At 41.5% G+C, this 26,476-nt stretch overlaps 1 protein-coding gene across 1 annotated transcript in view; it reads right to left on the bottom strand.

Annotated features, from left to right (window-relative positions):
• The window catches only part of MPZL1 (myelin protein zero like 1), a 71,645-nt gene that overhangs the window by 7,921 nt on the left and 37,248 nt on the right, over positions 1-26,476 (bottom strand). Inside the window, exons 3-6 of the mRNA XM_072831535.1 lie at positions 13,274-13,440; positions 9,088-9,301; positions 8,235-8,367; positions 5,678-5,780 (exon numbers count right to left, since the gene is read on the bottom strand). Of these exons, the coding sequence (XP_072687636.1) occupies positions 5,678-5,780; positions 8,235-8,367; positions 9,088-9,301; positions 13,274-13,440 (617 nt within the window). The remainder of the gene's footprint in view (positions 1-5,677; positions 5,781-8,234; positions 8,368-9,087; positions 9,302-13,273; positions 13,441-26,476) is intronic.

Raw genomic sequence — 26,476 nt, 5'->3', positions numbered from 1 at the left:
TTGAGCATCACGTTTGATTCCGGCTCAGGTCATGATCATGGGTCATAAGGCTGGGCTCTGCACCAGCGGGGAGTGTGGCTTGAGCTTCATTCCCCTGCCCCTCCCCCTGATCACACTCTATATAAATTGAATAAATACATTTTTTTTAAAGCACACACTAGGACCCCCTGCTAATGCTCTACAGCACTTAGGAATTTTATGGAGTAAATGAAGCAACTGTTTTAACCTTAGGATAGCATTCCCTGTTGTAAGTGGACATGACCAGTAAATGCAAATCTAAATAAAACAAAAGCTAGAAGACCGATTGGCTAGGCAATCACATAGTCTACTTCCAAGCCTTGGGTTAACTGGCAAGGGATTTAGAAGTTCCAGAAACATGTAAGGCAGAAACTAGTTTGAAGATGTACAACTGTAAAATAAAAGGTACAGTATGATTTGATAAAAAAAAAACCTGAGTCAGACAAAGTATACTTGGGTATAGGCCACCTAGGCAGAAACCCTGATGTGATGGGGGCTGAAGAGGCCTCCAGGGGTCTGCCCTGAGCACAGAGGAAATCACCTAAGAATCAACTGTGAGGAACCCAGTTTTACTCTCAAAGCTAATCTGGTATTATCCTGCAAATGCTGAAAAATGTGAATACGGATAGATACAACGGTTGGATTATTTCTTACCAACCTCTAGAAAATGCCATTGGGTTCGAAGTCTGGCCTGGGCAGAACCCTGGGGTTTACTCACAGGAAGTGAGCCAGTCTCTGACTCAGGGACAGCAGACAAGGGGGCGGGGGGGGGGGGGGGGGGGGGCACAGCCCTGAAAACGAGGTGAGCAAGTCTGCTTATTAAACAGTGAACCCTCATCTCTCTCCTTCCTCTACTCAGCTCCGAAGCAGGGATTTCTTTCCAGAGAAATTGACTAACCCAAGAGAAAAAGACTCTCAGCAATGGATACTTTCTAAGTCTCCAAATGGATGACAGTCAGTGCTTTATACAGTGAAGCCCACTACCCACCCAGGAAGCTCTTCTCTGCAGAAAGAGCTTCTGATCAGATTTGAGTGACTTAAGTATCAATAGATAACCAAAGATCATTGGGTATTTGAGTAAAGCTTCTAACATAAGACAGAAATTATGAGAAAAAGGTAATTCTTTTTATTTTTTTTTTATGATTTTATTCATGAGAGAGAGAGAGAGAGAGAGGCAGAGACACAGGCAGAGGAAGAAGCAGGCTCCATGCAGGGAGCCCGATGTGGGACTCAATCCCAGGACTCCAGGATCATGCCCCTGGCCAAAGGTAGGTGCTAAACCGCTGAGCCAGCCAGGGATCCCCATAAATAAAATTTTTAAAAATTACATAAAACATAAATGATATGCTGAGAGAACACAATGCATTCATAAAAACAAGTACAAGATGTTATAATTAGGGAATAAGAAATAGCTTTCGAAAATTTTAAAAAAGATAATAGAAACTTAATATTCCATTAAAGTTGGAAAATAATGTTACAGAAATTTTCTAGAAAGCAGGACAAAGGGCAACCAAGGTGGCTAGGCAGTTTAGCACTGCCTTCAGCCCAGCGCCTGATCCTGGAGACCCGGGATGGAGTCCCACATCAGGCTCCCTGCATGGAGCCTGCTTCTCCCTCTGCCTGTGTCTCTGCCTCTCTCGCTCTCTGTGTCTCCCATAAATGAATGAATGAATGAATGAATGAATGAATGAATGAGTAAATTAATTATTTAATTAATTAATTAATAGAAAGCAGGACAAAAACTGCAAAACAGAAAAAATAAGAAAACTAAAGGACTGATCTAGGAGATGGTCCAATTCCTATTGGGATTTCCAAAGGAGAGAATAGAAAATAGGAGGAGGAAAATCTCTAAAGCATAATGGGAGAAAACATCCTAAAACTGAGGAACATACTTTTCAGATTGAAAGGGCACACGGAATAGCAAACACAATGAATGAAAAGGACCCACAATTTTATGAAATTTTAGAATACAAGGGATAAAAAAAGATTCTGAGGGGATCTCTGGGTGGCTCAGAGGTTTGCCTGCCTTTGGAGTCCCAGGATCGAGTCCCGCGTCGGGCTCCCAGCATGGAGCCTGCTTCTGTCTCTGCCTCTCTTTCTCTCTATGTCTATCATGAATAAATAAATAAAATCTTAAAAAAAAAAAAAAGATTCTGAGAAGGGGCTTAAAGTGGGTACCACACAAAGAAGCAGGAATGAGAAGAGAGCAACCTCTTCGCTTCTTCACAATGGAAGCTAGAAACATCAACAATGCCTCAAAATACTGAAGAACAATTTCTTTTTTTTTTTTTTTTGAAGAACAATTTCTAACCTGGAATCCTACCCAACGGAGTTATCCATCACGTTTAAGGAAGGAGAATAAAAACAACTTTAGACGTGCTAAAACCAAACAGGTTCTCTTACATTTGGGGAGGTCAGAAGGACCCTCAGGAGGACCTCAAGCACCAGCAGGGCTGTGTTACTTCTGGGGGCTCTGAGGAGAGTCCGCTTCCTTTTCTCAGCTTATGGAAGCTGCCTGTATTCCTTGGCTGAAGATTCCTTCCTCTGTCTTCAAGGCCTGGCAGGATAACATCTTCAATCGCTGGCCCTGACCCTCCTGCCTCCTTCTTATGAGGACCCTTGTGATTATACGAGGCCTGCATGGATAATCCAGGAGAATTTCCCCATCTCGGATCCTTTACCAGAGCTGCAGAATCCCTTGGGAAAGGTCAAGCAATATATCTCACAGGTTCCAGGGATTAGGATGTGGACATCGTTGGGATCATTTTGCTTATCAACCAAAGCCTCAGAATTTTTATCTCCTGTGCCTTCTCTCTCAAGAAATTATGGAGGAAAAAAAAATTATGGAGGATATATCTACCATAATATGGGAATAAACTAAAAAAGGTGAAGAACTGAGTCTAAATAAGAGATGAGTAAATAACATTTGTTGGGCGAGAAGGCCCAAGATGACTGCTATACAGCAGCCTAAAGCACAACAAATGCAGAAGATCCTAACAGGTGTGTCTCCAAAAAAAAAAAAGAAACCAACAAAACACGTCATGTGTTTCCATGTGCGCAGAGGTGTTTAAGTGGAGAGTTTTGAGAAGGAATATAAATACAGGCTTAGAAGACTATGCAAATAAAAAACAAGGCAAATATTGGCTCCATGAAAAACAAAAAAAAATTATAAAAGGAAGCAAATATATGTGGTACAATGATGGAAAAAAATAGGTACACATAATACTGAAACATATTTAAATACAGTGATACAATCTCATTGGGAGGAGGCTTGTGTATATGTATGTGTACAAACCGTGTGTGGGAAGAAAGGCCAGGAGAAAAAGAAATGTACATTTTCATTCTCCATAGTATGGAGTCGGTAGTTAATATCTAAAACTGAAGTATCCAGAAGTAGTAATAAAATAAAGTTGTTTGGAAACATTAAGATAATATCAGAAAAATTAGTTTCCAAGAATGGAAAGCCTCTGGCTATTTTTTTTTTTCTTATTCCCTTCTCTTTCCAGATATTGCCTATTTTCTCTAGTTGCCCTCCTCTTCATGCTTTATTCTGGATAGTTCCTATTGCTGTGTCTTCAAGCTTATGGATTTTTTCTTCTGTATAGTCTATGCCATCCAAGGTGGTTTGTTTGTTTGTTTTTTCCATTTTGTCTTTTTTTTATATTTCTCTCATTATGTCAAGGTTTCCTTTACATCATTAAGATTAGTTATAAGATTTTCATACTTGTTTAAAAGTCCTGGTTCTATGAATTCTATTGTTCTGTCATTTCTGGGTTTGTTTCTATTGATTGGCTTTTCTCCTGGTCATATTTTTTTCCTGCTTCTCCATATGTGTGGTAATTTTTGATTGGTGTGAGACATCGTAAAATTTTACACTGTTAGGTGCTGGATTTTGTTGTATTCTTGTAAAGAGTGTTGGATTTTGTACTGGCATGCAGCTAAAATACTTTCAGTTTAGTTTGATTCTTTAAAGGCCTCCTTTTAAGCTTTGTTATGGCAGGTCCACAGTATCCATATTCTGGTGCTACATTAGCCTGGTACTACTATTATAGTAATACTACTATATTCCGGTACTACTGGGCATGACCATTTGGAGGACTGCAACCAATATTCTATGTATTAAGAGGCACTCTGGCCTTTAGGAACACAAACAATTCCCAGCCCTGCATGATATCATATAACTTACTGCTTTTCAGATGGTTCTTTCTCTGGTTTTAGGTGTTTTCTCTCATACATCCAAAAATCTCTATCTACTCAGAAAAGGCTCAAAGGAGCCTGGCCATTCCATATCTCTTTTTTTTCTGTGTAGTTTCTTCTTCTCTGGAACTTTGTCTCATAAATCCTAGAAACCTTGGCCTCCCCAAATACTGACTTCTCTTCCTCAATTCCTCAAACAACTGAGTTTGTTTGTGCTTCCCCTCCTAGCACTGCAGCTTGGAAACTGCCTCAAGGCAGTAAACTCAGACAATCACAGGACTCCTCTTATTTGTGTCCCTTCTCTCAGGGATTACAGTACCACACAACCTGCTTTCCAATATCAGAAACCATTGTTGTTGTTTTTTTTCTTTCTAGTTTGTTTTCAACAGGTGAGCAACTCCCATAGCACTTCAAAAGTAGAAGAAAAATCTTCTAAGCCTTTTTCCAATGTTATGCCTAACTCTCAAACCTTTATTCTTAACCCTATTCCCATCTGCAATCCAAATTAGTGAAGTGAGGTATCTGCGTTATACCGTTATCCAAAAGAGACAGATAGACTAGGAATTAGTCACAAGCCCGGACGCTATGATATTAACAGAGAATGTTCTAGAACTTGAGTTCTAGCCCTAATGCTGTGATTCGCTCGGCGTATGCTTTTAGTGATTTAATATCACAATGCCTCATGGTCCTCACTACATATTAACAGTTATGGAATAAGACTGAGTACTACTTCCACAGAACACTGTTATTCTTTTCTTTATTTCCTTTTAAATCCATCTGACCTCCAAAACACCTCAGGGAAAACCTGTAATTGGCCAAATTCCTTAGATTGCTTTCTACCCCAGAAGGACAGAATTGGTACTAAGCTATGGAATTTTTGCCATGCCGCAATTATAGTCACAAGAGCATAGTCAAAACACAGTACTAACCACCATGCTAGATTCTATGCTAAGTTCCAAATAAAAGATATTTCTCTTCTGTACTTTCTAAAAGAAGTAGAAATCAATGCCTTGTTCATCAAGCCTACCAGTTATTCAGATAAATGTTTACTTTCAATTTCTTCTAAAGAACTCATACAAAATAATTTATTTTCAATACCAAGAATATCAACCTTTTCCTAATTCCTTATCTTATAGAGCACCTCAAAACAGAATCTAGTTCACCAGATCTATTTCTTTAAGCAATTCATCTTACATCTGAGGGGCCATTTCCTAATTTCAATTGGCCTAGAGGAGCCAAATTATTAGTAAATCATCTGTTAGTGTTGCTTTGGTGGAAACCTTTCCTCAAGTCAGATTCTTCTCCCATATTTTCTTGTGGTCCTCCTAGGCCAGCTCTAATTTCCCCTCTTGTTATCTCTCTTTTCTGTCTCAGGGGTCAGTATTCTTTCCTGACCAGGAAAGTGACAGACCACCAAACTGCAGAGCACAGTACGGTGGGCAGAACTGCAATCAGCCGTTACCTGATGGGATCCAGAAGGCAGGCTCTTTACTAGACCCTCTGTGTCGGAGGGGGACTTCCGTGGAGCCTGCTTAACCGGTGACACACTCTCTGATGTACTGCAGCTGATGAGTTGGCAATTTGGAGAACAAATGTAAACAGAAAAAAAAATTAAAATAAATGGGAAAAAAATATAGAAATGCAAGTGATGGCAAGGTGAAGCAGCAGATAAAACAAAACACAACAGAACAATGAGTATCAAAATGATCACAGATCTTGAGACTATTTCTTATCCCTGACACTGTTTCTTAGAAGTTGATGAACCTACTTAAGGGTAAGTACAGAAACTGTGTAGTGCAACTTCTTTGCCCCACTTTGCAATCACACTATCTGCTGAATGGGACTCTGCCTATAATGCTCATTTATCCTTTTGCTGCTCTGTGTTTTTCCCCTGCTATCACTCCTCCTCTGGGATGTTTAAAGGAGCAAGCTAAGCCTTTGTAATAGCAACAAGGCAAACCTTTGCTGAATGTATTCCAAAAATTACAGATCCACATCCAGGCTTGTAGTCTTGGCTCAACTCATTCCTTTCATTCCTTAGTTCCCCATATTTAGTTTCCCTACTAATACAACCAAAGAAAACCCAGGAAGTCATGAATGATAAGAAACTGTGGAATGCCACATCACACAGGCTGAACTTTTTCAGGGCTCTGGGGATCTTTCACAATAAACATTATCTCATAAATAAATAAGGGAAAGTGAATGGCAGGAGGTACCTCATTAGGGATTCTCTAATGGTACATGTCAGCTTAAATCCTTGTTAACGCATTTTTAAAGAAAATCTTAGGAGTTTGGGAAGGTTCACATTCTAGTGTGATTATAACTAAGACTAAAGCAAACTGTGTTCTGTGAACTGCGTCTTCTCTGAATCAGGAAGCTCTAAGCTCTATATCCCAAACCAAAATGGTCTGAGTATCTAACACAAAGAGGGTCTCAGCCACCAATAACAATTCATGTATGAAAGAACACTAAAACACACACATACACAAAGTCATTCTACGTGAGGAATATATATATATATATATATATATATATATATATATATATATATATATATTCAGGTGATCATAAAACCTCTGAGAAACCTGACAGCCCAATTTCACTGGGATGGTACACTCAACAAGTTGCCAATGCAAACATAAGACATATTTGTGGACAAACCATAATAGCTGTTGTGTTAGCACAGAGCTAGCTGGTTAGTTGTCAACAAGGGAGATGGGCTGAATACATACACATGAATGTTAACAGCAACGGGCAATGTGATTAGTTACCATGTGTCTAGTGGGATTGGAAGAGGACCCCAGCCCTGTTACAGTCCCAGTGTGTCGTCTATGTCAGCTTTTCTTAAGAAGTAGAAGATAAGCAGGATCTGATCCCGGCACACCAAGGTGGAAAAAGCAGGGCAAGGGGAAAAAAAATCATAGTAAGAAGAAAAGCAGCATTCACGATGCCATGCAGGACTCTATGGCATACTCTTTTGCTCCTTTATTAACCCCAAAGCAAGAACTACACACTGGCATGTCACCACCCTGGATTAGTCTCTCATGTTGGGTATAACACTTGGGTTATATTTCATCATAAAGCACTCACTATGCCAAGGTATAGATACAGTCAGCAGAAAAGAAGCATTCCAAGCAAACAAGATCTGAATTTGAACACTCAAACTGGCTAAAACACAGCACTCCTAAAAACCAGAGCAGCAGAGCCCGGGTTCCCACCATCCACCAGCAAGGGGGTTTGGGGCAAGCAACCCCCTCACAGTCCTTTAGGGCTGGTAAGGTGAGCCCGCGCACAGGGGACCCGGCTCGTGTGACAGCCTGAATCCGGCCTCTGCTGAGTCTTACCCCATGAGTTCTACATAGCTTACATGGCTAGGTGTCCCACTGGAGAGGGGGAGAAAGAAGGTTCTTCAGTTAGACACACCTTTTGCTCCGAGGTGTTTTTCGAGAAGCCATACACAAGAAGAAAAATCTACTTTTCTTTATTGCTGGTATATTTTGCTGTCCAACTCTTATTACCCCAGTCTGGATGAATAGAGCCATGCATTCGAGAATGATCAAAGCAATAAAACTGCTTACAAAACTATGAAAAGGAAAAGCCCTCATCATGACATCAGCTGGAGTCATTTATTAGCACAACTCTGTGACTAGAGTTTTCTATTTACCTAACTGAAAAGAAGAACCTTGTGAGATTATGACCAAGAGATTCAAATGACAGTCCTAGTGGGAGAGTGACGTGTGTGGTTTCATGATATGGTACTGTCACGCAGAGCCCACATTGCTGCGTGGTTCACTGCACAAACCCATGGCAGGTGTTCGGAAGTGGGGAGTAGTGCACGGCCCATGTTCACCAGCAGGTCACCGATTTCTGCTGGCCTGCACCAGCACACCTCTGAAGGACAGACTCCCCCGATCCCGATGTGAAAGTAGCTAATTCTTCACCATTCTTTTTGCACAAAAAAATATAGAAGTTTTTGGATTCTTTCCCCCACCTCCTCCCCCACAAATGGTGTTTCTTACCCAGTATAATCCCTTTTAGAGTTTCTCCTTCTATAGAGGACAGCCAGGATCATGCTGATGAGCAGAGTGAGACCTAGCACCACAGCAGTAACTATACCCACCACCACCCAAACTGGAAACACGGGCAAGATCTCTAGAGAGAAAGAACAAAATTGTTTTAAGGTACTTTGCTACCAAGAGAGGAAGTGGGATTTTATTAAATTAATAAGCAAGTGCTTTAGGAGTGACCACTTCGTCTTTTATTGTCCACATTATGAGCTCCCACTGTCTAACCGATATTGTACAAATGTTAACCGATACAGAATAAGCTACAGAGCTAATAAGGATCTCTATACACTCAATCCCTCCCACTCAAGGCTCTGAACTCAAAGCAATTCCAGGGGTGTGAATTTACCTCAATTTGCTCTCTGGCAAAGCAGACTTTGTCTCAAAGTGAGACACCAGAAGCTGCATTTCCTCCTTATTTTCCAGAAAAGGGAAGAAAAAACTGTACTGCAAGTGTTAGAACTTTCTCTTGGAGAATATCAAAGCAGTATTAATCTTATTCTCCACTGCCCATCCCATCCAACCATAGTGAACTAGGTCCTTCTTCTAATTAATACTGAAAAATTAACACTCCTAAAATTGGATCAGTGGGCTCCAGGTATACAAATGAAGAAACTAGCTACTACAGCTGGATAAACAGGGCCCCCCCCCGCCCCACCAAGCTCTGGCATATTTTGGGGAGCCACGGGTACATGAAACAGGGAGCGTAACTGTATCGCAAACACAATAGGAAATGTAACTCTGTTCTCCAACTAAATCTGAGATAAAGGAGACTGTGTCACCTTTGCCAAAATACTCAAGGAAGTACCTTTCTCTACAACATAGAGCCTAATGTGTCCTGGCTGCACAACAATGTCAGGAGGGTTTTTGACATCACAAATATAGGTGCCATTGTGTATAAACTGCATATTCTCTATGTTGATTGATGCATCTTTCTTGTCGAGGTCTCCAGCCCAGCTGATTCTGTCCTTAAATGGTGGGTAATTCCCAGGATACACTTGTCCTTGGGAGTAGTGGAAAAACTGCAATTAGAAAAAAAAGAACGTATGAGCTTTTCTCAAAGGCAGATGCTCTAAACTCTTAACAGGCATGCAGCACAAGGTTTTTTCAAAAAGACTTCATGTAGAAAGAAATACAACTTCATATGACAAATAAGCTATGGAATCAAAGCCAGACCAAAGTTTAGAAATCACAGGATTCAGTCCTCTTTCAGTTAAAGAGATAAACTCATCTATCATCTCAAATCTTGTCAATATGCCACTGATGTAGTGATTACTGCCCATTTTTCATACGTAAGGAAAAAAAGACTCAAAGAAGCCATCTGCCCAAGGTCACTACAATAGGTAGATCCAAGGTCAAAGTCAGGACTATCTAACTCTTCAGAGCCAGTGACAACATCATGATTGAGCCTGTGAATCCAAAGGTTTCAGTCTGAATTCATAAAACTTACCATTTAGTTATACAAAGACGTGAAGAAAGCAAAGCCTAATTATCACAGATCAGTTACTCTGAGAGGCTTTTTCCCTCTTACATATTGGTTTCCTAGGGGTACACATGTGAGAGGAAGCCCAGACACCCCAATGTTCTTGCTTCTCTTCGAAGATTCAGCCTTTAGCTCACTTTCCTCATACTTGCTTTTAGCAAAGGAACTCATTTCTCGAAGAAACCCGCTCAAGCCCAGCACCTTGAGCCCAGCACCTTGAAAGCTAGGGAAGGCCTAGTCAGTGGGGATCTAGCCTGAGACTTGGCTTCAATCCAAGTCACTTTGCAGGAGGCTTCACACCTTTCTTTTAATTCACAGGTGAGGTCATAGTGGACCAGGGTAGAAATGGGCATTAGTCAACCACAAGCTCTGTGGTCAAGCAAACAACATTTTCAGAACCTCTGAGCACAGCGAAACCTCTGTGCGTTCTTGTCCATTCCTCTGATTTAAGGACCGTTGATATTTTGGTAACTCCTCAACCCCTCTCTCCATCTGTGGTGGTTCCCTGAGCTCTGAATCCTCACCCGGCAGCCTACTCCAGCCTACTCACTTTATATAACTCAATGGCCCCACCTCCAAGTTTGTCACCTTCTCCTGTAAACGTCACCTTCCACCTGTGTGTCCCATCTCAACTGGTGGATTACTCCAGTCTCCTGAACCATGAATCCTGGAATAATCCTTGATTCCTCTACTTTCCTTCCCACCCAGTTAACCTACTAACCCTGTCAGTTCTACCTCTTAAGTTTCTCTCTTCTCTCTATTGAAGTTCCTCCACTGATAATACCTCATTTCATGCTCTAATCATATTGGACTGTGGCCTCTTAACTGGCCTTAACCTCCTCTAAACCCACCCTCCGTGATGCTAAATGATCACTGGAAAATATTAGTAATAACAATTATATTATTATCACTACAATTTATCAATCATACACGCTGTGTGTAATATAACCTACATGCTTGTTAAGAATAGCAAACATTCTTAATTCCTGGGCTAGGAAAAGGGGTGGAAAAGAAATGGGAGCAGATAGGGAGGAGAGGACCACAAAACTCCCACAAGACTCAAGATTTTAAAACCAAAAAAAAAAAAAAAAAGATTTTAAAACCAGGTCCTTAGACAAACACAACTACCCAAAAAGAACTAGCAAAGAAGGTAAACAGAGGGGAGAGAAGATGAGTTCCAGTTTATTTTTTAAAGATTTTATTTATTCATTCATGAGAGACAGAGAGAGAGGCGCAGAGACACAGGCAGAGGGAGAAACAGGCTCCACACAAGGATCCCAATGTGGGACTCGATCCTTGGACCCCAGGACCACGCCCTGAGCCAAAGGCAGACACTCAACCGCTGAGCCACCCAAGTGCCCCGAGTTCCAGTTTAGACATGGGGACCTTGATTCCACAGACCAGAAAAGCCATCTAAGGTATGTATGTCAGACTTGAATTTTCCTGGAAATCTGTAAACATTCAAAGCATCCTGCTCATCTTATTAAATGTGTTCTGACACTTCCAAGTATAAGATCTTATATCAATAGCTAAGCATTCTGGAATTACCTGTAATCAATTTGGTGGGTTAAGTATAAATTGATTAGCTAAAAATGCTAATCAAAAATATAGCATGTTCTTTAGGTATATAAATTTGCCTCAACCTACTTGATAAGAATGTTTTGAGCACAAATGCAGCCAACTATTTGAGAGAAAGTTATTACCACTGGGTGTCTTCCTGGTGATGTTTGATTTTCTGTGAACTGCCTGCCTGCCTCCCTTCCTTCCTTCTCAGGCATAACACCCAAGGCCTATTCCTTTTTTTAATGTAAATCCTGGGGGACACAGGTCCACTCAAGAATTAGGAAACCAGGTATATATATTCCAATCCAGTGCAACAGAGATTTTCTTTTGGAGACTATTTCAACAGAAAACATATAACTTTAATGAGACATCACATATGAAAACGAAGCTACTTAGGCTAAACATAAAACTGGTTTTATTCCAGGGACTATAGTCATCTATACACACTCCAAGTTCTCCCAAAGGAGACTCCCCAGAAATCATGATCTAGAGATAATGGGCAGGTAGTCAACTCTATTCTGTCAGGAAAGAATCAAGGAGAAATTCTAAGCACAAAGGCTCTCTGAGCCGAGGGGGGGGGGGGGGAGCGGGGACGGACGACACTCAAAACCTCCACAGATTGGGCAGCCCGGGTGGCTCAGCGGTTTAGCGCTGCCTTCAGCCCAGGGCGTGATCCTGGAGACCCGGGATCGAGTCCCAAGTCAGGCTCCCTGCATGGAGCCTGCTTCTCCCTCTGCCTGTGTCTCTGCCTTCCTGTCTCACAAATAAAATCTTAAAACAAAAAACAAAAAAAACTTCCACAGATGAATAGCAGCTTCTAAAGTTTCTAGACCATGCATTCTCCACAGAGGTGACATCTCTCACAGTGGGGGCAAATACTGGCTCTAAGGGCACGGAAGAATAAGAAAAAAATCTTCCTCTTTATACATAAAGCAGAGATGTAACAGTATATATGTAGTCTTAAAATTTCTAGAAAGGGGACAGAAATTAGGAAAGTATGTTTCAAAAAGACTCCTTAAAAAGGTGATAATGAATAGAAAGATTGGGAAATATTGCTTTGGGATGCTGGGGTGGCTCAGTGGTTGGGCGTCTGCCTTTGGCTCAGAGCATGATCCTGGGGTACGGGATCAAGTTCCGCATGGACTCCCTGCATGGAGCCTGCTTCTCCCTCTGCCTGTGTCTCTGCCTCTCTCTTTCTCTTAGTGTCTGTCTCTCATGAATAAATAAATAAATCTTAAAAAAAAAAGAGAGAGAGAAACATTGCTTTAATCAATCTCTAAAGCCTAGAGACAGTAAACATTATTAACAAATTTTCCCATCTGAGAGATAAAGAATACATAAGGGAAGTAACAGTAACTAGAGGGCAACAAAACAGGGTTTGAACAAGTCCAGTCTGTATGGTGTGATCTTGGCTAGATCATGACCCTCTTGAGTGGTTTCCCACTCCCCCTCCCCAATCTGTAGTGGGGAACACACTTGTTCCTGTGCAGGTGAGGAGGTGATATGACAGAGGTATGCAAGGGAACTGCATCCAGATGATGGTCAACCATGTAACTCATCATCATGCAAAAGAATCTATCTTAAAGTGGTCGACTATCCCTGCCGAGTGCTGACACCCTGAAACGTGAAACACTGCTAAAGCACGTACCCATACATAAAGGATGGTCAACATGCAGTTCTCTCTCTCCCACTGCCCCACTCCCTGCTTCCACTCTCTCCCTCTCTCTCTCAAATAAATAAATAAAATCTTTAAAAAAGAGAGAGAGAGAAATGCTGAACTTAATTTTTCCCGGAGAGCTTGGGACAAGAGAAGGACCTTAAAATCTATGTGTCAACACACTTGTTTGGGAAGTGAACCACCAGAAGAACGGATGCTCATTACACCTGGGCAGCACAGAGCCCTGGGAACCCAGAGGGAGGCTCAGCAGGAGGAAGCAAGCATTCCTACCGACACAGTGGTGTCGGTCCCCTCTGGCTGGAAGCTCCAGGAGACCGAGGTCAATGTGCCTGTAGTGTTAGTAGACTTGAACTTGCACGTCAGCTTCCCTTGCGTCCCATTTGCCACGAAGATTTCTTTTGGGGTATACACCTCCAAGCCTGATGCATCAGTGGTCACTGGAGAGGGAGAAACAAGGAAAGCAGATTTAGGATTTAGCATAAATACTATGGTGCAATTTATCAGAGAAGACAACAGAGATAATGAGAAAGTTATGTGATATATAGATTATCTGTTGCCATTGCATCCTATACATTTTTGGAAGAATATTCCACAGCCAGGTACTTCTTGTAAACAGGATAAACTGCTGACGGTCTGGGATTTTGTTTTCGTTTCTCAGTAAGAAGATATTTTCACCAGTTCAGCTATACCTAATGTTTTTCTTTTAAATTAAATTATTTCTTTTAAATTATGTTTTCTTCATGAGAGACTCCTAACTCTGGGAAACAAACAAGGGGTAGTGGAAAGGGAGGTGGGCAGGGGGCTGGGGTGACTGGCTGACAGGCACTGAGGGGGGCACTTGACAGGATGAGCACTGGGTAATATGGTATATGTTGGCAAATTGAACTCCAATAAAAAAAAGTTATGTTTTCTTCATTTAAATTTTCTTTTAAACTTCTTTATTTCTTAGAGTAGTTTTAGGGTTACAGAAACACTGAGCAGGAAGCAGAGGGTTCCCATAGATTACCTCTATCCCCACCCACCCTCACTCCCACCCCTGCCCCGTTTCACCTATTAGTAACATCTTTTGTTACTGTAACACTTTTGTTATAGTTGATGAGTCAATACTGTTACATTATTTTTTACTAAAGCTCATCTTTTTTTTTTTAAGCTCATCATTTACATTAGGGTTCACTCCCTGTTACACATTTCATGGGTTTTGACAATGCATAATAACATGTATTATAGGAAAACACAGAATCATCTCACTGTTCTCAACATCCCCCCGTTCCTTCCACCTATTCAATCCTCTCCTCCCTCCCCTGAACCCCCAGTAACCGCTGATCTTTTTACTGTTTCTTTATGTTTGCCTTTTCCAGATCATTATGTAGTTGGAATCATACAGCAAATGTAGCCTTTTCAGATTAGCTTCTATCACTTAGCAATATTTGTTTCCTCTATGTCATTTTATAGCAAGACAGTTCATTTCTTTTTATTGCTGAATAATATCCATTTTATGGATATTCACCTCTTGAAGGACATCTCGGTTGTTTCCTTTTTTTTTTTTTTTTTTTTTATTTATTTATGATAGTCACAGAGAGAGAGAAAGAGAGAGGCAGAGACACAGGCAGAGGGAGAAGCAGGCTCCATGCACCGGGAGCCTGATGTGGGATTTGATCCCGGGTCTCCAGGATCGCGCCCTGGGCCAAAGGCAGGCGCCAAACCGCTGCGCCACCCAGGGATCCCTCGGTTGTTTCCTTGATGATCTATTTTTAATAATGTAGAGGCCCTAATTTCTTCACTTCTTTAAGTAGTTCTCATATTTTACTGTTAAATTCAACTGCTATCACATTGAACTTTTTCTCATCTTTCGTATTTAATGCAATTAAAACTATTCTCTCTCTCTCTTTTTTAAAGATTTTATTGATTTATTCATGAGAGACACACACAGAGAGGCAGAGACATAGACAGAGAGAGAAGCAGGCTCCATGTAGGAAGCCTGATGTGAGACTCGATCCCAGGTCTCCAGGATTATGCCATGAGCTGAAGGGGGAGATGCTTAACCACTGAGCCACCCTGCTGTCTCTACAATTAAAATTATGCTAGATAAGGTATCACTTCATGTAAAGCCACGTTTAAGGGTGCCTGGGTGGCTCAGTCATTAAGGGTCAGACACTTGATTTCGGCTCAGGTTATAATCTCCAGGTCTTGGGACTGAGTGCCTCCACCCTTGGACTCTGCGATCAGTGGGGAGTCTGCTTGAGATTCTCTTTCCTTCTCCCTCTGCCCCTCCTCCTTCTCTGAAATAAATAATTAAAGAAAATTAAAGTCAAAAAAAAAAAAAAAGAAAATTAAAGTCATGTTTATTATTTAACTGATCCTTTTCCTATAAGGGATTTAAGGAACATGCACAACATATTTTGTTTTCCTTAGTGAAATCGTATCTACTATTACATTTCAGCATGCTTGATACATATGCATTCAAGAACTAGCTGACCACCCTGTGGTCACTTCACTTCACCCATTGAATTTATTCAGTTAGTCTAAGCCCAGAAATAGTCATTAAAATGTCTATCACTTAGAATATAAAAATAGGTCCTTTTTTCAAATCTGTAGTCAGAGGCAACTACAAGAATTTTAAGGATTGCTGATAAAATCAAATAGTCTTCACTCAAAAGACATTTTTATGGATTCAATGAAAATTAGAAAGAAAAATATTTAGCCTAAAAATGAAATGAATTAAAGCTAATATAGAGAAGCTTATCTTCCAAATAAGATATTTTTTAAAGAAATAGTTTGCAAAGAATCCAGATCTACAGTGTTCTAATTATTCTTAGAATGTAACAGATGAGCAGAATAAGGAAGGGTACTGTCACCCGGGACTGATGATCATATTAAGAATTTTTTCTTCCTGAGGTCTTAACCGTGACTCCAGGCCAAGGAGAACAAGAGTACTCCCCCAGTCCTCCCAACCATCTTCCAAATGTTTATTCTCAGAACACAATGGGCACTTTTGGCTATTCTTTTAAATAAACTGATGGCCACACTGCATCAAGCAGATTTTTTTTCTGCTAAAGAGGGTGGATTATTATTATAGAGAACAATGGATTATTATTTGTGGCCCAAACCTCAAAACAAGCCCTTCTTTCAAACAAGAAGCAAACAAAAGACGTTCCTTGCTATTGTGGGTAGGCAGAAAAGCAGCCCCAAGGCATCTGAGTTCAAAATGAAGGACAAAGCACAAGACCAGGCGATCTGACTAGCTTAACTACAGGAAGCAGCATTGGCTTATAACCCTTATTTACTGTGTGATTTTTTTTTTTAAGATTTTATTTATTTATTCATGAGAGACACAGAGGGAGAGAGAGAGAGGCATAGACACAGGCAGAGGGAGAAGCAGGCTCCATGCAGGGAGCCTGACATGGGACTCGATTCCGGGACCCCAGTATCACACCCTGGGCGGAAGGCGGTGATAAACCACTGAGCCCCCCGGGCTGCCCTACTGTGTGATTTTGACTAGTTTTCTCCACAGTGGTGGACACTGAGGGGAAGCCGGTCTGCAAAGTCAATAAATAAGTCTCCTCAAAGGTTTTCTTAAACCAGATTCCTGCCTCAAGGCTGGCTGGCAAAATCTGACACCTGAGAGGTTATTTCAAGATGGAACTAGCCCATGTGTCCAAGTTCACTAAATTTTGACCAAAAAATACTAACCAAATCCCTAGATGGCTTTTAGACAATCTATCTGAGAAAGACTTAATTATACCAGAGCTGGTTAATGGACAAGTGGCTTTAAAAAAAAAAAAAAAAAAGTCACTCTTTGACTAATTAGGACATGCAGCTCTAATAGCCAGGATTGCGAATTCCAACTCCCATCAATCAGCAGTTCCAAAAAATAAATAAGTAAATAAAATGCTCCATACATAGCTAGTTAACATCCTCTTGTCCCTGGCTCTCTTTCTTGCCAGCACTACTGTTGTCCTAGTCTTGGAGATCCCATTGGTCTTAAAATGAACCTTTCAAAGCCCTGGTCTCTTTGTTTATCTTCTCTTCCATTATATTAACCTCAGGCCTATCCCAGCCACCCATTCCCAAACATACCCTAGGCCAGGGCTTCTCAACCTTGGCACTACTAACCACTGGGTTGGATTGTTCTCTGTTCAGGGGCTGTCCTATGCATTACAGGATATTTAGTATAATCCCTGGCCTCTACTAGATGTCAGTGGCATCTTCTCCCCTTGCCGCTGTGGCAACCAATAATGTCTCCCAATACTGAAACATGAGAACCATGGCCCCAGGCCCTATTATTAATACCAGCAACCCCTCTACCATCTCAGGCTTCTCCACGCTCTGCCACCTCTTGGCTTTTCAGAGCATTTCCTCCAATATCCTGAACTTTGTTGATCCTTCAGCCACATCAGAACCTAATATCCATCAACCCTCCAGTCTCTTTACTGTCTCATGCTCAGCACATCATTTGTCCTCCTCAAACTGGTTCCACAGTGCATGACTGGATTCATTCCCTGGCATGTGCCATCAGCTCCCTTGCCTCTCCCCTCAGTGTACTCTCCTGGCGAGACCTCAGCCCAATCCTCTACCCATCCTGCATCTCCACCAAGGCAGCAAAGCACACAATCCCCCCAACTGGTTTCCCCTGAAGTTCATGACCATCAACTTCAAAGGGGGTTCCTAATAATGCCTACCAATCCTTCCCCCTTTCCCTATTCCATCTACTTGTCACTCCTCTCCAGGGCAGCCCCTCCTCTGTACACAGGACCTCCCTCATCTTTTCTTGGCTAAGGATGTTAATCCAGCAGTTCTCTCTCTTTCTCTTGAATTTTTCACTCTCTACTGACTTACTACCATCAGCCATATAAATACCTATATTTATATCCCAGCTTTAGGGGAACAAATCTTGACCCTGTATCTTCCCACAGCTATGGCCATTTTGTCCCTTCTATTTTACAAATCTTGAAAGAATAGTCTACACTCACTGTGCCCAATTTCTCTCCTCCCATATTCTCTTGAATAAACCCAATTCAGGCTTTTATTTCCAGTACTCCACTAAAACTCTTCTTGTTAAAGAATCTAATGACTCCATGTGGCTAAATCTACAGTCAATTCTCAAACTTCACCTTACTGACCTACCTGCAACACCGGACAGTTGATCACTCCTACTTGGAACACTTTCCCGCCCCCCCCGTTTGACTTCTGAAACATCACTCTTTGGTTCTCTTATCTCATAGCCTGCTCCTTTCCTAGTTCTCCTGAGCTCTGTTGGAGAGTTCCAGATCCTCCCGTTGACCTATCTCTTCTCTTGGTGACTTCATCTAGTTTCAAGGCTGTAATTAGTTCCTGAATGCTGATGACCCTTGTACATACACACACACACACACACATCTACCAACTTCACTTGGATCTAACTGGCATCTCAAATTCATTATGTCCAAATTGAATTCCTGATTCCCACCCTCAAACCCACCATTCCATGGCCTCTTCCATTTCAGTAAGTGGCAACACACCAGCCTTTCAGTGGCTGAGCCTTCTTGACACCTCTCTTTCTCATGATTTATCTCCATGCTGTCATAAAACATGTTGTGTCTACTTAGAAACAGCTCTCAAAAATGATCGATCTCTCCCTGCCTCTCCCAGTGCTGCCATCCTGGTCCAAGCCATTACCATCTTTCACTTGGGATATATCAGTGGCTTCCTAAACTGGTGTCTCTGCTTCCACCTTCACCCACTTAACTGTAGCCAATCCATGGGGAGGCCAGAGAGATCTCTTTAAAATATGTATCAGATCTTATCACTCCTCTGCTCAAACTACCCCAAGCGTTCTCCACATTAGCCAGGATCAGGCGAAGTCCTCACAGGCCCACAAAGGCCAGGAGGAGCGAACTCCGAACCCCCTCTCAGACCTTGCCTCCCAGTCTTCTTCCTCAGATAGGCTGCAGCAGCCACCCTGGTCACTTTGTTGGTCCTCAGCCTGTGATGAGGGCCCTCAAACACAGAGAATGCTAAGGACAAAGAGATGTGAGTATCCCAGGAAGCTGTGATGCCATGAGAGACAAGGGAAGAGTAAGCCTTGTGTGGAACGCTGAGCCGGGAGCTCTGCATGGCCACTCTCAGGGAGGAGCTTCAGGAGACACCCCTGCTGAAAGTGCCTGCGGTTACCCAGGCACTCTGCCAAGCACAGCACAGCACTTCTGAGCAAATGCGATGGGCTGGAATGGTACTGCTGGAATGGCTCTTCCATGTGGGCAAAGCACAGGTTTCTCTCCCAGACTGCATTCCACGCAGCTTCAGCAAGAGAGGAGTTCATGGGTTTCTTAAACAATTGGGAATGCTTTGCTTTGTCCAGTCTTTCCCCCCCCACCCCCAAGTCACTAGGAATATTATGGAAATACAGAGTAAAATTATTGCGGAATTCAGATGGCTTGTCTTCACAGTCCTAAAAGGGAGTCCGTTAAAATGGCTACCAATGCAAATGTAAAGTAAAGTACACCTGAGATGCGGAGAACCGGCTGCTGTAAAGGCCACCATTCCATGCCACTGGGGACTGGAATCCCCGGCTGAGTGAGATATTAAACAGGGCTCTTTTAGGCCTACAATTTATGCTAGTGCCGTGAGAAGTATTTAAGCTTTAATTAAAAAACTCAGATGGGGAAAAGTCTCCGGTTGCATCCTGGAAAAACCAACTGCCTCAGGAAAAAGAACACAGAAATGAAAGGGAATAAAACGATTACGTGACATATGAATGTTTTTATATCCTGCCAACTTTGGATTCTGAGTTATATATTAGCTTACATGTAAATTTCAAAATGGTAACAGGAGCTGAGCTTATTACTCTCTTCCTGTGGGAAGGAATCTTGCTAAATTACACTAACATTCAAAGGGCAAGAAAACGAATAAGGACAACCCTTCTTGTAGATCAATTCAAATGAAAAAAGCCTGAAAAATCATTTGATGAGTAATCAAAAAGTTCATTGAATCAACTCACCAGGGGTCATTTCTACAGTAATCAAATACGATACCCACAATTTGATATTCTTCTATTTTGTAATGCAATGTCAATAATGTCTTGTAACTACCATGGTCAAAAGGTCCTACTCCAAGTAAATTCAAACTCTCATACCATAAAATCATTTGAAATACACTGCAATAGCATTAATATGAATGAATAAACACTTTCAAGGGCTAGACAGGGATCGTGAAACTTAACGATTGAAGTAGTTCCTTGTCCTGTTACTGCTAGGTCCATCCGCAGTACCCTGGTTTGTAAAAACCTCACCCTTTTAACAACCCTCACTACGGTTTTCCTTGAAATTGAAAGGAGGTTTTTGTTTTGAACTTTTTTTTGAAACATTTTGATGTTGCCATTATATTCTCCTGCCTAAAAGAGTACAATCAAGTAATTTATTTAAATAGCTTTCTGACCTCTCTTGTTGGCTGTTGGTACACAGTGTTAATCTGATACCGTAATATCTCCTAACACAAGCATAAATATGACCTTTTAAAACATACTAAAAGAGAAATAAAAGAACTTGAATACAATTCAGACTGATAGGTCTGAGTGCAAGAGGGTGGAGGGGGTAGGATGAAAAAGGCACACAACTAATGGGAACATTTGATTTCCTAGGGTGGGCAGTGAGGGCATGGAAGATCATTTTAACATCAGCTCTGCAAACTGTATGTTTGTGTGTGCACACACACACACATTCTTTTGTATATGTATTATTTTTCACAATAAAAATTGTGTTTTTAAAGCAAGGAAGACATCAGTAAGCTCATAAAAGATTTACTTCTTTAATTCCAGAATGCTCCAGTGAAAGTATTCAGCACAAGATTCCCTCAGAGTGTTGACTGTGACTCCTACGATCAGGCTGGATAAAGTAGAGCCACCTGATGATGTGCATCAGTGGAAACAACGCATGTGTCATCAGGTCAGGGGCCTCTCATGCTCGGAACAGGGCCATTCCTCTCTTCCATGAACCAAGGTTGACTATTTTGGATGTCCCTCAGCTGGAGAACACAGAGTAAGTGGAGACTATAAAAATATACTCTATTCAATGAACCCTAAATGTGAATAAATTAAGCTTTTCACTTGTCAGGAACACATTCCTCTACACTCTTTGTCTGCAGTTACGCTTCAGGCCTCAATCTAAGTGACTTCCTCACATCTCGCCAAACTCCCCACCCTGTGCTCCTTCGTATCCTGCCCTGCCCTCCCCGCGAAGCCCCCTGCCCTCTGCAGGAATACTGACCGCCTGTAACCAGGAAGCACTAAGGGCTGTATCCACCTTGCTTGTCATCATATTCTCCTTACTTCACAAATGCTTTTTTGTCAATGTGTTCAACAAACTTTTTTTTTTTTTTTTAAGATTTTATTTCTTTATTCATGAGAGACATAGAGAGAGAGGCAGAGACAAGCAGGCTCTATGCAGGAAGCCTGATGCGGGACTTGATCCTGGAACTCTGGGATCAGGCCCTAAGCCAAAGGCAGATGCTCAACCGCTGAGCCACCCAGGCATCCCAACAAACATTTGTTTTAAAGTAGAAAGGAAGGAAAGAAAAGAGAGAAAAATAAAACATGTCAACTAAACTCAGTCATAAAAAGTATACTTGCTTCACAACAAATGCCTTTAGGATCATGCCCCAAACATTATTTCCAGAGATGACTCAGGGCCAAGTTAGGATGCTGACAACTATCTTACAGGAAGCTTAGATAGGTTTCCAGAGTTTTCTTCCAATCTAGATGAGAGAATCCCAAAGGAGACTCAAATTTTGAAATGTTCAATAAGAAAAGTGTATGTCCTTTAAGACCCCAAATAGCCAAACTGAAGGCATCACAATTCCAGATTTCAAGTTATATTACAAAACTGTAGTAATCAAACCAGTATGGTATGGACACAAAAACAGACATACAGATTAATGGAACAGAATAGAGAGCCCAGAAAAAAATTCCACAATTATATGGTCAATTAATCTTCAACATCTGAGGCAAGAATATACAATGGGAAAAAGTCTCTTCAGCAAATGGTGTTGGGAAAACTGGGAAGCAGCATGCAAAAGAATGAAACTGGACCACTTTCTTATACCATGTACAAAAACAAACTCAAAATGGATTAAGGACCTAAATTTAAGACCTGAAACCATAAAAATCCTAAAAGACAGTACAGGTAGTAATTTCTCTGACAACAGCTGTATCTTTCTAGATATGTTTCCTAAGGCAAGGGAAACAAAAGCAAAAATAAACTATTGAAACTTCATCAAAATAGAAAGCTTCTGCAACAAACAATCAACAAAACTAAAAGACAACCTACTGAATGGGAGAATAAAGTTGCAAATGACATATCTGACAAAATACAAAGAGAACTTACACAGCTCAACTTATATAACTCAATACCAAAAAACTCAACAAGTAATCCAATTAAAAATTGGACAGAAGACGTGAACACGCATCTCTTCACAGACATCCAGACAGCCAATACGCAACATCGCTCCACATCACCCAACATCAAGGACATGTGAATCAAAACGACAATGAGATATCACCTCACACCTGTCAGAATGGCTAAAAAACACAAGAAACAAGTGTTGGTGAGGATGTAGAGATCTAGTATATATAATACAATGGAATATTATTTGGCCATAAAACAAAGAATGAAATCTTGCCATATGCAACAACATGGATGGATCTAGAAAGTATAATGCTAAGTGAAATAAGCCAGTGAGAGAAAAACAAATACCATATGATTTCACTCATATGTGGAATTTTTTTTTTTAAGATTTTATTTATTTATTCATGAGAGAGAGAGAGAGAGGCAGAGACACAGGCAGAGGGAGAAGCAGGCTCCATGCAGGGAGCCTGACGTGGGACTCGATCCTGGGTCTCCAGGATCACACCCCGGGCCAAAGGCTGCGTTAAACCGCCGAGCCACCCGGGCTGCCCTCATATGTGGAATTTAACAAATAAAACAGAGGGAAGAAAAAGGGAGAGACACAAACCAAGAAAGAGCTTCTTAACTATGAAGAACAAACTGATGGTCACCAGAGGAGAGGTGCAGGGGGAGAAGGGGTGAAGTAAGTGAAGGGGATTAAGAGTACATTCATCATGATGAGCACTGAGTAGTATATATGGAAGTGTTTAAGCACTATATTGTACACCTGAAACTAATGCAGTACATTAAGGACACGTGAAGTAAAATTAAAAAAAAAAACTTATCTTGAAAAAAATAATAATAAAAGAAAAGTCTGTGTACTTCCACTAACACACAGGATTACTAAACTCCTCAGAATCAATTCCTTCCACTCACAGTCAATGTCCAGCTGGCCACATCTCTATCTTTAACCTTTTTGCACTAACAAAAGTCTTTCTGTTTCTCAAATGAGACATTCAAAAGGTCCTGAATCAGGCCAGTCATTAACTAATCATTTGACTCCTTAAAGCCCTGGTATTTCTTCTTTGCCCCCTCTATGTATGTACTGTTCATCCTGCTTTCCTGCTACCACTTTTCTTTTTTTTCAGTCAACGATTCATTCTTTCAGAGCACACTGGGACTCAGCCTCTGCCCTTAAAAGACTGACAGTCTCTTGAAGACAAATAAACAAATACCTAGTGTCAAGGCAAAGGCACGGTGCCTGGCCCCTGGGACACACACGGCCAGACTGTGGACTTTACACAGGGCAGGGCTTCCATCCAAACCCCAAATGGGCTGTCAATACAGTCAGGCAGTCAACACAGATGCCGCAGATGTGCTGAACCTCAACTGTCTCGTCCACATCAAGTGCCCTGCATTTCTCAGTTCTTAGAAAACAGATGAAAGTAAGAAATCATATCTTCTGCTGATAGATTCTAGTGGACTAAAATGCTTAGCATAAAGAATGTGTTGAAACCTTGGGGGTGGGGTGGGGGTGGGGCACATTTAATACATTAAAAAATAATACTCTCATCTCTCATATATATATTTAGTCATGAGAGACCGAGAGAGAGAGAGAGAGAGAGAGAGAGAGAGGGAGAGGGAGAGAGAGAGAGGCAGAGACACAGGCAGAGGGAGAAGCAGGCTCCACACAGGGAGCCGGACGTGGGACTAGATCCTGGGTCTCCAGGATCACAGACTGGGCTGAAAGCGGCGCTAAACCGCTGAGCCACCCGGGCTGCCCTACTCTCACATATTTTATACTTCTCATGTGCTGAAACAGCTTTTAAAATTTCTATTCAAACAAAAGACCACTGTACTTAAATCTGTCTTTCTGAGCTCTCAGATCTTATCAGAAGGTCTACAGTATGTTAGAAGATACTTGAACCACAATTTAATCCAAATCAGAAAAAAACAATACAAAATATTAGAGCCAACAAAAGAATATGTGATTAAAGAATATGCCAATGACAAGAAGGGTATTCCTCACTTCCAAAATAAGGCAAAAACAGTGCAATGCAAAAACCACCACTTACTGACTGCTTATTATGGGTAACGCATTACTAAACTAAGGAACATTTATTATTTTTCTTTTTTTTTAAATTTTTTTATTTATTTATGATAGTCACAGAGAGAGAGAGAGAGAGAGAGGCAGAGACACAGGCAGAGAGAAGCAGGCTCCATGCACCGGGAGCCCGACGTGGGATTCGATCCCGGGTCTCCAGGATCGCGCCCTGGGCCAAAGGCAGGCGCCAAACTGCTGCGCCACCCAGGGATCCCCATTTATTATTTTTCAACAGCACTATTGGGTGTCATCTACTGGATAAAAGTTCAGAGAGACTAAGGAACTTGCCCAAGTCCCTTATCCAGCAAATGTAAAGCCAAAAGTTCAATCTAGGACTTTATGACCCCAAAGCCTAGCTCTTTTCACTACTCTGATTATCAAGCTTTAACTGAATCTTTTATTCAAACAAAATATGGGTTTTTATGGGGAACTGACTATACAAAGAAGACAAAGGTACTTTTCACATACAAGTCAGATAAAAAGTACCCAAAACTTATAGTAATAAATAAGCCCCAGAACAAAAATACAGCACAATGGTTCTCAGCCTTGGCTACACCTAGAGAGCTTTCAGAAATACTGATACCTACTGAAACTACTGAAAATACCCTACATGGCAGTGTAATGATGGATACGTATCATAATGCATTTGTCCAAACCCTGAGAATGTATAACACCAAGAGCGAACCCTAATGTAAGTCATGGGCTACAGGTGGTTATGATGTATCAATGCAGGGAAGGTTTATAACAAGCGAGGCTATCCATGTCTGGGATAATATGGGTCTATGGCATATGAATATACAACTTTTCTCTCAATTTTGCTGTGAAAAACAAAGTCTAGTAAAGACAAATACTGATGTCTGAGTCCCACCTCTAGCCCCAGGGACTCTGATTTCACTGATATGGGGTATGGCCTGGGCATCAGGATTTTTAAAAAGCCCTCAGTGGGGGATCCCTGGGTGGCGCAGCGGTTTGGCGCCTGCCTTTGGCCCAGGGCGCGATCCAGGAGACCCAGGATCGAATCCCACGTCGGGCTCCCGGTGCATGGAGCCTGCTTCTCCCTCTGCCTGTGTCTCTGCCTCTCTCTCTCTCTCTCTGTGACTATCATAAATAAAAATTAAAAAAAAATAATTAAAAAAAAAAGCCCTCAGTGATTCTAAATTTTTTTTGAGAGAGAGATTTTTATTTACTCATGAGACACACAATGAGGCCCATCTCTAAAATCCTACAGAATCTCAAGACTGCACCTAAACATGACTTCAGAAAACCCTCCCTGACCTGAATACCTCTTCTGCCCCACTACTCAGTATTTGTCATACATCTCTCTATGACTGCTGATTATTTTTTTTTAAGATTTTATTTATTTATCCATAGAGACACAGCTAGAGAGAGAGGCAGAGACACAGGCAGAGGGAGAAGCAGGCACCATGCAGGGAGCCCGATGTGGGACTCGATCCCGGGTCTCCAGGATCATGCCCTGGGCTGCAGGCGGCACTAAACCGCTGCGCCACCGGGGCTGCCCTATGACTGCTGATTATTAAAGCTGCATCTTCAAGTGAGAGGCAAGAATCTTTTCGGTACTAGTACAGCAACTATCTCGAGTACCCCTCCTAGACTCAGGACCCCTTAAAGGGTGGAATTACCTCTTGGCCTTTGTGTGCCAAACATACAGGACACTTCCTGGGGGTGACAAAGCTTTCAAAGAACACATAAGGTAGTCAACAACCTGAGAACAGCTGAATTTTTAGGATTCCTATAAGGTGAAGTTATTGTTAATGAAACGTAAACATTTTTTTTTCCTCAAGTAAATTAAAGAAACCAACTTGCTTATTAACCTCAGTGAACAAGATTCATCAGCACCAACTTATCACTGTCAGAGAGAGTTCAAAGTATAAATGCTCATCCTTGGACAGAAAATAAAACAAGAGAGAACTGAAAACATTTCCCTCCCCCCTTCCTGTTGAGATGCAGGCTAGAATAAAATAACAACAAAAAAGATAATAAAAATTTTAAAGA

This window comes from Canis lupus, chromosome 6 (assembly GCF_048164855.1).
Source record: "Canis lupus baileyi chromosome 6, mCanLup2.hap1, whole genome shotgun sequence".
Taxonomy (NCBI): Eukaryota; Metazoa; Chordata; class Mammalia; order Carnivora; family Canidae; genus Canis; species Canis lupus.
The sequence above is the reverse complement of the archived record's forward strand: the minus strand, read 5'-3'. Positions and strand labels throughout refer to the sequence as shown.